At 33.0% G+C, this 12877-nt stretch overlaps 1 protein-coding gene across 1 annotated transcript; it reads right to left on the reverse strand.

The window, feature by feature from the left end:
• Positions 1–3926: 3926 nt before the first annotated feature.
• On the reverse strand, positions 3927–6866 carry LOC117905682. The gene is made up of 3 exons (XM_034818566.1): positions 6660–6866; positions 4069–4857; positions 3927–3961 (listed from the first exon to the last, which is right to left on the reverse strand). Exons 1-3 carry the CDS (start codon positions 6667–6669, stop codon positions 3927–3929), a joined length of 834 nt encoding a protein of 277 aa, XP_034674457.1. The 5' UTR covers positions 6670–6866.
• Between the last annotated feature and the right edge of the window lie 6011 nt (positions 6867–12877).

The raw sequence follows: 12877 nt of genomic DNA on the forward strand, positions 1-12877 counted from the left end.
AAGAGCACATGAAAGTGGTATCTTATGCTTCACTAGTGAGTGGCCATATACATGCAATGCTATGTACTAAAGTAGACATTCGCTACAATATAGGTATAGTGAGTAAATATTAGTCTAATTCAAGACTAGAACATTGGACAACAATGGTGTGTATGTAAGCAATTCATAATGCATATAGAATGTAACTTATGCCATACTTACCTCCAGCCATTGTTGGGTTGCAAGTCTTTGGTTTCCAAAGCTCTATCTCTCCTTATGGATGGTGTAGTTTCTGAAGATTTTCAGCAGCATGAGAGAGGAGCTCGGGACCAAGACGGATATTTAAAATACAAAGAAAACATGGCTTCCCATCAAAGCCACGTTTCTCTGATTTGCCACACGATGAGCAGTTGAGAGAAACGTGCTCCTTAACAGCAGCTGCATGATGAAGGACGTGGCCAAGTGTTGGACCACTTCAGCAGCGGAATGTGGGTGATTGGATAACATTCTCCCACTTGGTCCACACTTTTAACCTCATGTCCTATCTTAGATCATCATTTTTCCGCATTAAGTAACAAATATATGAATCATGGCGATAAGTCCTCTATATAACAAGTGTTATCTTCCATGTATTACAATGTATTCATTTCTTAACATTTTACTTTATGTGACAATATTACTTAATGAATAAACCCTATGTTCATTCTTGGTCCAATGAAGTTGAATTTTCTCAAAATTAAATAAAGGTGCACATCAATATGAGAAAACATCACAATAAGAGTTTGTACAATAAAAACTACAAAAGGGAACTAAGTCCCATGTTCATTACATGATCCTTGAATTTCAACGGTGGCATGCCCTTAGTCAAAGGATCAGCGATCATCAATTCAGTGCTAATGTGCTCAATAACCACTTTCTTTTCTTTAACACGTTCTCTTATGGCTAGATACTTAATGTCGATGTGCTTGCTTCGACTTCCACTTTTATTATTCTTTGCCATAAAGACTGCAGCTGAATTGTCGCAATATATACTCAATGGCCTAGATATTGAATCCATAACTCTAAGCCCGGAAATGAAACTCTTAAGCCATACACCATGTGAAGTAGCCTCAAAACAAGATATGAACTCAGCTTCCATAGTAGAAGTAGCAGTCATGGTCAGCTTAACGCTCCTCCAAGATATAGCTCCACCGGCCAATATAAAAATGTATCCAGATGTTGATTTACGTGAATCAACACAACCAGCGAAGTCTGAATCTGAGTAGCCAACTACCTCTAAATTGCTTGTTCGTCTGTACATAAGCTTGTAATCTTTGGTTCCTTGAAGATATCTCATCACTTTCTTTGCAGCTTTCCAGTGGTCTATACCTGGGTTACTTTGATATCGTCCTAACATTCCAACAGCAAATGCAATGTCAGGCCTTGTGCAGACCTGAGCATACATCAGACTTCCAACTGCAGAAGCGTATGGAATGTTCTTCATTTGTTCCTTTTCAAGATCGTTTTTCGGGCATTGGTCCAGATTGAACCTATCACCCTTCACTATAGGAGAAACACTAGGTGAACAATTCTTCATCCGAAATCTCTCTAAAACTTTATTGATATAGGTTTCTTGAGACAAACCTAAGATACCTTTAAATCTGTCTCTATGGATCTTAATGCCAATGACATAAGATGCCTCACCCATATCCTTCATGTCGAAATTTTTAGAGAGGAATTGTTTCACCTCATGAAGTAAACCCTTATCATTGGTTGCAAGTAAGATGTCATCCACGTATAAAACAAGAAAACAAACTTTACTCCCACTGACCTTAAGGTATATGCATTGATCCATAACATTTTCAACAAAACCAAATGAAGAAATTATGTTATGGAATTTTAAATACCATTGGCGGGATGCTTGTTTCAAACCGTATATGGATTTCTTAAGCTTACAAACCAATTGCTCACCATCACTAGAGGGGAATCCTTCAGGTTGTTTCATGTAAACCTCCTCCTCTAGCTCTCCATTAAGAAATGCTGTTTTCACATCCATTTGTTGCAATTCCAAATCAAAGTGGGCTACTAATGCCAATATAATGCGTAAGGAATCTTTCTTAGATACAGGAGAAAAGGTTTCCGTGTAATCGATTCCTTCTTTCTGAGTGAACCCCTTTGCAACAAGTCTAGCCTTGTATCTCTCAATGTTGCCTGATGAGTCTTTTTTTGTCTTAAAAACCCATTTACAACCAATGGTTTTTACACCATTAGGCAACTCAACAAGGTCCCAAACATCGTTGCACCTCATGGAACTCATCTCATCCTTCATGGCATTGTACCACAATTCTGATTCTTTGCAACTCATGGCTTGTGAAAATGATTCGGGATCATTTTCGGCTCCTATATTATAGTCAGATTCTTGTAGATACACTACATAATCACTAGGAATTGCTGACCTCTTAGTTCGAGCAGACCTTCTTAAGGTTGAACCAATATCTTCCGAGGAAGTATGAGGTTCAACTTGCTGTTCAGAAGTGTTAGGCAACTCCTGATCAACTTGGTCTACTGGAATATTGTCAACAACTTGTGGAACTTCAATGACTGGTTGAACTTCATTGATTGTTCGTTCAACACCCGTTTGTACTTGAGGGGTGTTATGAACAATAAACAATCTATCGCTTGAAGTGGAAGGTTGAGACTCTGTATGATCAATATCAGAAACTATGTTTCTAAATTGATCGCTCCCACTGACCAAGTCATATTCAAGAAATTTAGCATTTCTTGATTCCACAATCCTAGTGCTATGAGATGGACAGTAAAATCTGTACCCTTTAGACTTTTCAGCATATCCAATGAAATACCCACTAATAGTCCTTGGGTCCAGTTTCTTCTCCTGTGGATTATAAATTCTCACTTCAGACGAGCATCCCCAAACGCGCATATGTCGCAAACTCGGTTTCCAACCTTTCAATAACTCAAATGGAGTCTTTGGGACAGCCTTGGTTGGAACTCGGTTTAATATATACACAGCTGTCTTAAGTGCTTCAGTCCACAAGAATTTAGGAAGTTTTGAGCTGTTAAGCATACTCCTCACCATGTCCAATAAAGTTCGGTTTCTTCTTTCTGCTACACCATTTTGGTCTGGAGAACCAGGCATGGTGTATTGGGCAACAATCCCATGCTCTTGAAGAAACTTCGCAAATGGCCCAGGTGATTGTCCATCTTCCAAGTATCTACCATAATATTCTCCACCTCTATCTGATCTCACGATCTTAATTTGTTTACCATATTGTTTCTCTACTTCTGCCTTGAAAACTTTAAAGGCATCTAAAGCTTCATTTTTATTATGAAGTATGTAGAGATACATGTATCGTGAGAAATCATCTATGAAAGAGATGAAGTATTTCTGACCATGAGAGTCCATGTCAAGACTACATATATCAGTATGTATGATCTCTAGTATGGTGGAACTCCTAGTAGCACCTCTCTTTGACTTATTGGTCTGCTTACCCTTAATGCAGTCCACACAAGTCTCAAAGTCAGTAAAATCTAGAGTACTAAGTACCCCATCATTCACCAATCTTTTGATTCTATCTATGGAGATATGACCTAATCTCCGGTGCCACAATGTAGAGGAATCCTCTTTTACAACACATCTCTTAATGCCAGTTTGGACATGTAATGAATTATGAGCGGTATCATTTTGTAAGAATATACAATAAAGACCATCAGACAAGATACCATTCCCAACACATTCAGATTTATAAATCAAACTGAAAGATGTTTCTGAAAAATGAAAGGAATATCCAAACGGTACAAGTCTAGAAACTGAAATCAAGTTTCGTGAGAAACTTGGTACATAAAAGGTCCTTTGCAATTCCAAAATAAAACCACCATATAAAGTTAAATAACATGTCCCTATTGCTTCAACATGCGAGCCCATCTTGTTTCCGGATAAGATGAATTGTTCACTTGTCACTGGCTTCCTTAGGTTTTGCATACCCTGCAAGGAATTTGAAATGTGGATTGTAGATCCAGAATCAATCCACCATGTGTTAGTGTTTACATTAACCATATTAGATTCATAACAAACAAATGAGGTAGGGTTACCTTTCTTCTCAAGCCAATTCTGAAATGTCAGACATTTCTTCTTCACGTGTCCTTTCTTTTTACAGAAAAAACACTTTTCGTCTTTCTTAATGTCAGATTTAGGAGGAATTTGTTGCTTCCCTTTCTGACTAGCTTGAGATTTACCTTTCTTTCCTTTCCTTTGCGTCACCAGCATGGCACTTTCTCCCTGTTCCATCATTAACCTTCCTTCCTCTTGAACACACATGGTCATCAATTCATTGATAGACCACTTATCCTTATGTGTGTTGTAAGAGATTTTGAAAGGTCCATACTGAGGTGGAAGAGTGTTAAGGATAAAGTGCACCAAGAAAGATTCAGACATTTCTACCTCGAGTTTCTTCAATTGAGCCACAATGTCCCTCATCTCCATGATATGTTCACGCACACCTCTTATAGCGGTGAGCTTCAAGGATGTGAACTTCATAATTAGGGTGCTTGCCAAGGCTTTATCTGAAGTGACGAATTGCTCGTCAATAGCCTTTAGCAATTCACGAACATTTTCATGTTGCTCGATTGAACCACGTATACCAGCACTGATTTTTGTCTTAATGTACATCACGCTAAGGCGATTAGATTTCTCCCAGCGTTCGTACAACAAAATTTGTTCAGGTGTGCTGGTATCAGTGATCTTATGTGGTTCATCTTTCCTTATGGCATAGTCTATGTCCATGCACCCTAATTGAAGAAGAATTCTCTCCTTCCATATCTTAAAGTTATCTCCTCTAAGTTCGGGAACCTCACAACGAATATCAGATATGCTAGGTAAAACTGCATAAAAGGATTACAAGCTTATTAAAAATTTGAGGCTTTAATATAAATTCATGCTTTACCAATGTAGAACATGCTTAAAATTGAATCTAATTTTATTAAAAATTGCCTGTGGGCTAAATCTTTAATTCGATCAGATTAATTATCTTTATGATAGACTTTATCAAACTATTTTATTGAATTATGAAATTTATTATGAATATAGTTTGATATTTTCTGTCTATAATCTTTATGATAAACCTATTAAATTAATTATTCCTAACTCCTGTGGGTAAATTAGGAAAAATTAATTTTAATATTTTATCCTAATTAATTATATAAACATAATGAAAACCCTGTGGGGTAAAATCATCATATTTATATAGTTAATTACAATTAATGTCCATAATGTGATCCAGATTTACTTAATATATAATTTTTATATAATTAAGGTCGCTGTGGCTATTCCTTAATTATTAAAAAAAAAAATATATGGTTCACTAGACATTAAGATTATATGATATATATATTTTAATATATCTTATACAATTTAGATAAAATTTGCATGCATCAATAGCTACAACATTTAATTTATCTAACACAAGATTAAGCTACATTTTATACATACAAACAATAAAATTAATGATTTAATATGCATGTATAAAGGATCACATATATAAAAATAATCAATAAAATAATTCAAACCGGGCCATTAAAACCTAAATCAGCTCAAATATCATAATTAACCCATGGCCCAACACTTAAAGACTTTAATAATTTTATTGGATCACTGCACATGTAACAAGTCTAATGGGCCCAATAGCTTCCTTATGCCAAGGCCCAAAAGGAAAAAGCCTAATCTCTCTCTAGTTTTTTTTTTTTTTTTATTTATTAATTTATGGGTTCCAACATTCAGCACGTTGGCATCATAACCACCCTTAGTTGCCTGCAGCCACATCATCCGCGGCACCAAAACAACATTGAACCGATCTTTAAGCGACGCCGGCATCATGCCTGCAGCGGCTCACCACTGCAACCCCAAAACAACACCGGAAATGGCACTTCTTGAATACCTGAAAATGGCGCCTTTAGCTGCTGAAACTGCAGCCTCAAAAAGCACCAGAAATGGCGCTTTTGGAACTCCTTAAGTCGCGCCTGCAGCGGCTGAAACCAGCACCAGCAGCGGCGTTTAATTAAATCCTGAATGCCGCTCGAAATAGGCGCCTGAATGGCGCTCGGAACGGGGCTGAATGGTGCTTGGAATGGGCACTTGCAGTGCTTGAAACCAGCACCAGCAGCGGCTATGAACAGCCCCTGAATATGGCTCCTACAGCTGCTGAAATTGCAGCCTTAAACAGCACCGGAAATGGTGCTTGTTGACATCGCAGCCAGCGTGGAAAGCATCAATTTTAATGCAGCATTTTCAGGCAGCCTACAACATTAACAACCAACCTTATACTTTCTGGGCAGATCCACATGGCCGACCGCGGCAGTGTCAATGGCCAAAACAAATGGGAAGGGGTGGTTCCATCGGAGTGCAACCCCAACTCCACCAAATGGGTTCTAAACATTTGTTCTGTTATCTATTATTTTTCCGGTTAGCAAGCAAGGTATTTCAATTTATGGAGTGTTTTAAGAGATCAACGTATGGATGTTTCTTTCATAAACATACTGTATTACTATATCTTACATCCAGAAAAGAAACCATTAACTAAGCAAATCTGGTGTAAAAGAGATACCAAGGCAGAGGCAAGATTTATGGCTCTGATACCAAATGTAAGCAATTCATAATGCATATAGAATGTAACTTATGCCATACTTACCTCCAGCCATTGTTGGGTTGCAAGTCTTTGGTTTCCAAAGCTCTATCTCTCCTTATGGATGGTGTAGTTTCTGAAGATTTTCAGCAGCATGAGAGAGGAGCTCGGGACCAAGACGGATATTTAAAATACAAAGAAAACATGGCTTCCCATCAAAGCCACGTTTCTCTGATTTGCCACACGATGAGCAGTTGAGAGAAACGTGCTCCTTAACAGCAGCTGCATGATGAAGGACGTGGCCAAGTGTTGGACCACTTCAGCAGCGGAACGTGGGTGATTGGATAACAGTGTATACTTAAGTATCTTAGAAGAGTAAGGAATTATATGTTGGTTTGCCATTATGATGAGATAGTGCCCACTGAGTACGCAAATTTGGATTTTCATTCTGATAAGGACTCCCATAAGTCTACTTCTATTTATATCTTTACCTTAGGTGGAGTATGTATTGTTGACTTTACTATAGAGTCTGATTATGCTACAACTTTTAAAACTACAAATAAAGTCATTTGGTTTAGGAAGTTCCTTACAAAACTAGGAAAGAAAGTCATTTGGTTTAGGAAGTTCCTTACTGAACTAGGGGTAGTACCCTTGGTCGTACCACCCACAATCTTATTATATGATAATAATAGAGCAGTGACAGTTAAAAGAACCAAGAAACTACTAGAAGGGTAAACATATAGAGAGGAAGTACCATTTGATTCTTAAGATATATCAGAAGGGTGATGTAATTGTGGACAAGATACCTTTTATTTAAAGAACCTGGTAAGTCCTTCACTAAGACCCTTACTAGCCAAGCTTTGATACTTATAGGGATGGTATAGGTGTTAGATATATGTTTAGTCTACTTTAAGGGTTAGTGGGAGATTGTTAGGATAAAGCACTTAAAACCAATGATGTGATATAACAATTTGATTCACTATATATAATATCAATTATTTTCTATCTTGCTTACATTATTTATCTTATTTCAACCAATGATGTGATATGACAATTTCATCCATTACATATCTATCTTACATTATTTATATGATTTCTTTGACTAGTCAAACATATATCACTTGTATTGTACATAACTTTGAGTGCATTAAGAGTTGTATAAAATATTTAAGTCATTGGTTCCTTACAATATGATAAGTTGTTCACAATTGGTTCATGGACTTCAACAATCCATTAGAAGCCATAGTGTACTACCTCTAAAGTGGTGGGATGACTTGTCTTAGTCTTCAGGATGATTTTCCCATAGTGAGTGTACTAGTATATAAGGTTACACATTGAGCAGGACCTACAGAGAGTCATGATTGAATGGTTATCAAGTTATCATGACTTCTCCAAGTTACTATGTTACATATCTCAACCATGAGAGAGTATTGAATGAATGCTTAAGTCATCAGTAAATTTGACCTATGGGTAACATCCTAATGTGATCATAATATTCCCTATAAATTCGATTACTGGTGGTTTAAGTAAGTAGTAAAATATTTTCTTAATAAAAACACCATAATACCTTATGGATTTTAGAAAGTATATCCCCTAAGAGGATCCTAAGCATTTTAATTTTCATAGGATACGAGAGTGGAGTTAACTCTCTCTAATGGAATGTTGAGTCCATTTTAGAATTTGATTCTATAGAAGCTAGTATTTTCCAACAGGCCTAAGTGATCTTTACTCAAGCTTACATTCTTTGGTGGCACATGATTTGAGGAAAATTTTAATTTATTATATGTGCATAAGGGTGTTTAATTATAACCCCAAGCTTGCACTAATGCTTATAATTAAGTGGCTTATGATTTCTACTTTGGCTATTTAAACAATTGGAACCAATTGTCTATTGGTCAATTAATTGAATGGGAGAATTATGCTTCTAGCCCAATTGGGCTAGATAATTCATGTAAAGTCCTCCTATCACTCATAATTGATTACAAGGATATGAGATAGTAATGAACAAAAATACCCCTTTGACTCATTTTTGTCTTTATTCCACCACTTTTCACATGCCACTACCAGCAAATTCATCCTTATTTAACCATTCTTGGATTTTTTTCATTGTTTTTTTAAACTCTTTTATAAATAATTGAAAAATCAACATTATTTTCTATTTTTAAATTATAAATAAACAAAAATTATATTAATGATTCAAAAACTATTTTAGAAAATACTTTCTAAAAAATGTTAATTTAAATAAATAAAAATTATCTTTTACATTTTAGAGGTAAATAATTGAATGATTAAAACACTATTTAAATAAATATATTCACTATTTTCTTTCCTTTTATTATTTAAAAGTTTTTTTAAACTATTATAAAATAAAAAGTTTAAATTTTCTTTTAATCTTCTTCCTTCCTTATTTAATAACTTTTTTAACATGACTTTTGGTAATAAGTTACATGAAATGTTGCAAATTTGTTTACTAAGGATTTTTTTAATGATTTGAATTAATTGAAAATTTATCATAATAAGAAAAAGAAAAAGAAAGAAATAGGATAGATGGAGAGTTTTTATTTTAAATATTCAATTAAAATGTTTTCATATGACCTAATTTTAGAAGTGGATTATATCAATACATTGTATAGTAGAGATTGAATTTTTCTTATATAAAAGTATCTCTCAATGTTGAATGGTATATTTACTCATTCTAGATGAAAACAAGTGGTTAAAAATTATATAGATTATGTTTGAGTTTGGTTTAAAAATATTTTTCTAGTTTTTTTTTTAAATAAATTGAAATTCTATATTGTCTCTTTTTGAAAATACGTTTAATTAAAAAATGAAAACTATTTTTAAAAATGAAAAATGAAAACCTTGTTTAGAACTATTTTTTATATGAAAATAATAAAAGAATTAAATTTCATTTATTGATTATTCTTTTTTATTTTTCTATTAGTTATTTTAATAATAAAATATAAAATATAAAATGATCACAATTAAACAAAGGAATTGGCCAATTGTGTATTTTTTTTCACAAAAATATAATATATTCACAAAAAAAAAGTCGGATTTAAGCTTTTTATCATTTTCTCAACCAAACTACTTGAATCATATTTAATACACCTATAGGCACACATTCACTACAAGGATATGGAATTTGCACCCACTATAAAAGGGTATTCACTAACTTTACAAGGTGTATACAAGAGTACCCTTTGTGAAAGATTTCAATCGATTTTGAACCACTCCTTTATTTTCCTTGTTACCTACGGATTGTACACCTATGTCATACACTTTATTTAACTATCATATGAAACTTTCAATACTTTTCCTAGTAATGATGTTTGGGGAAAAAAATTTAACCCTAAGTCATCGACCCTTTTCTCAACTAAACCATTAGAAACATGGTTAATACACCTAGGTAAACACATAACTTAAGAGTGATATGGAATTTGTGCCACTATACAAGGGTATTACACTAACTGTACAAGAGAAATGTACTAAGTGTACTAGGCTACCCTTTATGAAAGATTTCAATCGATTTTAAACCACTCCTTTTTATTTTCCTTGTTATCCACGGATTGTACACTCATGTCATACACCTTATTTAAATCTCACATGGAAATTCAAATACTTTCCCCAGTAATGATGTTTAGGGAAAAAATTATGACCTTAAGTCATCTAACATTTTATCAACCAAACCATTGAAAACATGGTTAACACACCTACGTGAACACCTAACTTATGAGGGATATGGAATTTGTGCCACTGTAGAACGGTATTACACTAACTATATACAAGGGAAATATACTAAGTGTACAAGGGTGTACAAAGCTACCATTTGTAAAAAAATTCAATCGAATCTGAACCACTCCTTTATTTTCCTTGTCACCCAAGGATTGTATACTCATGTCATGCACTTTATTTAACTCCCACATGGAAATTTCAATGTTTTCACCAATAATGATGTTTGAGGAAAAAAACTTGACCCGAAGTCATGGACCATTTTCTCAACCAAACCATTGAAAACATGGTTAATGCACCTACATAAACACATAACTTAGGAGTTAGGGATATGAAATTTGCACCACTATACAAGGGTATTACACTAACTGTACAAGGGAAATGTATCAAGTATATAGGGGTGTACAAGGCTCCTAATAAGTTTTGTATGATTTTTAAACAACCTGAACTTAACATTAAAATGATTATCAATAGGTTTTTTTTTTTTTTTTACCAAACCATGCCATTAAGACCTTCCCTACCAAATAACACATAAGAAATAAAATTAAAATTAATCATGTTTAAATTGTTCATTATAAGTAAACTAAATGAAATATATATTTTTACTATTTTGTCCTTATACATGCCATTAAGACCTTCCCTACCAAATAACACATAAGAAATAAAATTAAAATTAATCATGTTTAAATTGTTCATTATAAGTAAACTAAATGAAATATATATTTTTACTATTTTGTCCTTATAAACATAATTTCACTCTTATCAGTAAGATTAAAAAATCATATTTAAATGGAATTAAAAATATAAAAAAAATTTGTAACATTTTTATTTTTTAAAATCATTAATTTAAATTATGAAATTAGTTTTAAAATTAAAAACATTTGTTGTAATTATAGTTTTGAAGATTTCATAATTTTTATCTTATTACTTTTAAAATTTTGCTTTAATAAGAAAATATTTATTTTGATGGTTATAAATATTTAAATCTTTATTTTAATAAAATTTAGGATTAGTATGGGAAACAATTAGGTAATTTTGGATTGAATATCTTGAAGACATGCATCTAATTTGTAAGTTATATATAAAAAAAGAATAATAATATTTTATGAGGTATTTAAAATTTTTTTAATATATATGAGAAATAATGTACAACATATTTATTATTTTGTAAGTAAGAAACAAAAAAAAATATATTTGCTAAGGTGTTTAAAAAATGTTTATTATATATTCTATAAGTTTGAAAAAAAAAATTGATGATGTCTAATTTGCAAGTTAGAACAAACAAAGAATACTAATATTTTATATAAAGTGTTTAAAACTTATTTAATATATATGAGAAATAATGTAAGTTCGAAATAAAGAATAATATTTATTATATATTATGTAAGTTTCCTAGGTATTTAAAAATGTAAGTTTGAAAAAAAGAATAATATTTGATGAGGTATTTAAAAGTTATTTATTTCAAAAACGCATTTGGAAATAATAATTTTTAACCATTCATCTCTAATGTTCAATTTGTTGGAGAAAAATGATTGGGAAATCATTCAACTTGGTCCCACTAATAAATAGGTGAGAGAAGGTGAAAGAGAGTAAGAAAGAATGAGAAAGATGGGGTGGCGGGTTAGTTTTTCTATTTAATAGCTAAGGGTATTTTAGGGATTTTTTAAAGGCAATACCATTCATCTCAATTTCTACTCTTTCATTGAGTTTTGAGTTTAAATATGGGTAATAGGAGGACTTTGGGCTAATTATCAAGCCCAACTAACCTCAAAACGCAATTCCCCCTTAATTAATTAAATAGGACCCAATGGGTTGAATGAAGTACCTTAAGTCCATGTGATGGGCCCTAGTCACTTAAGTCTACTAGTGGTATATATATAAGCCCTTTTATTGTCTATGGTTAGACAACTTTTAATCTTCCATTCTTTGAGAGATAAACTCTAGTTTCCATCCCCTCAAGGTAAAAGAAAAGACTACACTTATCTCTATGTCAAGATTTAAAGGGAGAACCATTAGGTGGTAAACTATAGAGACCTGCCCTAATAACGGCCCACTAAGAGAAAGTGAGCCTAACTCCAAATCAAAATCTAAAGTAGTTATCATCCTAATAAATATATGAAGCATGAAAAGAATGGAATAAAACTAGAGAATACTAATAAAACAATTATTAGATACAACAATAGTAGAAGCTAGATTTACAAGATGAGTCATATGGCTAAGAATAACTAAATTAAACGAATAAAAAAAAACATAATGGAAATAGACTATATGTCCCACAAGTCTAACAAGGAAAGCATTAGAGCTAAGTGCCCAATGACTTGCTCTCTGAAACTGATTCTATCTTCTCAATAGGAATACAAAAGTCCTTACCTGAAAAACATTAAATCTATAAGGTAAACAAAATGTCTAGTGAATAGTCACAATATACAAGTGTTAGGATGATTTATCTACATTTAAAGACAATTCTAAAACAATATCTATAATAAGTTTGGTAATTAGAAACTAGCATAGAATAATCATAATAACTCTTAAAGAATGTATGGGATGTAAAG

The sequence above is a fragment of the Vitis riparia genome, chromosome 18 (genome assembly GCF_004353265.1).
Source record: "Vitis riparia cultivar Riparia Gloire de Montpellier isolate 1030 chromosome 18, EGFV_Vit.rip_1.0, whole genome shotgun sequence".
In the NCBI taxonomy this organism is placed as follows: Eukaryota; Viridiplantae; Streptophyta; class Magnoliopsida; order Vitales; family Vitaceae; genus Vitis; species Vitis riparia.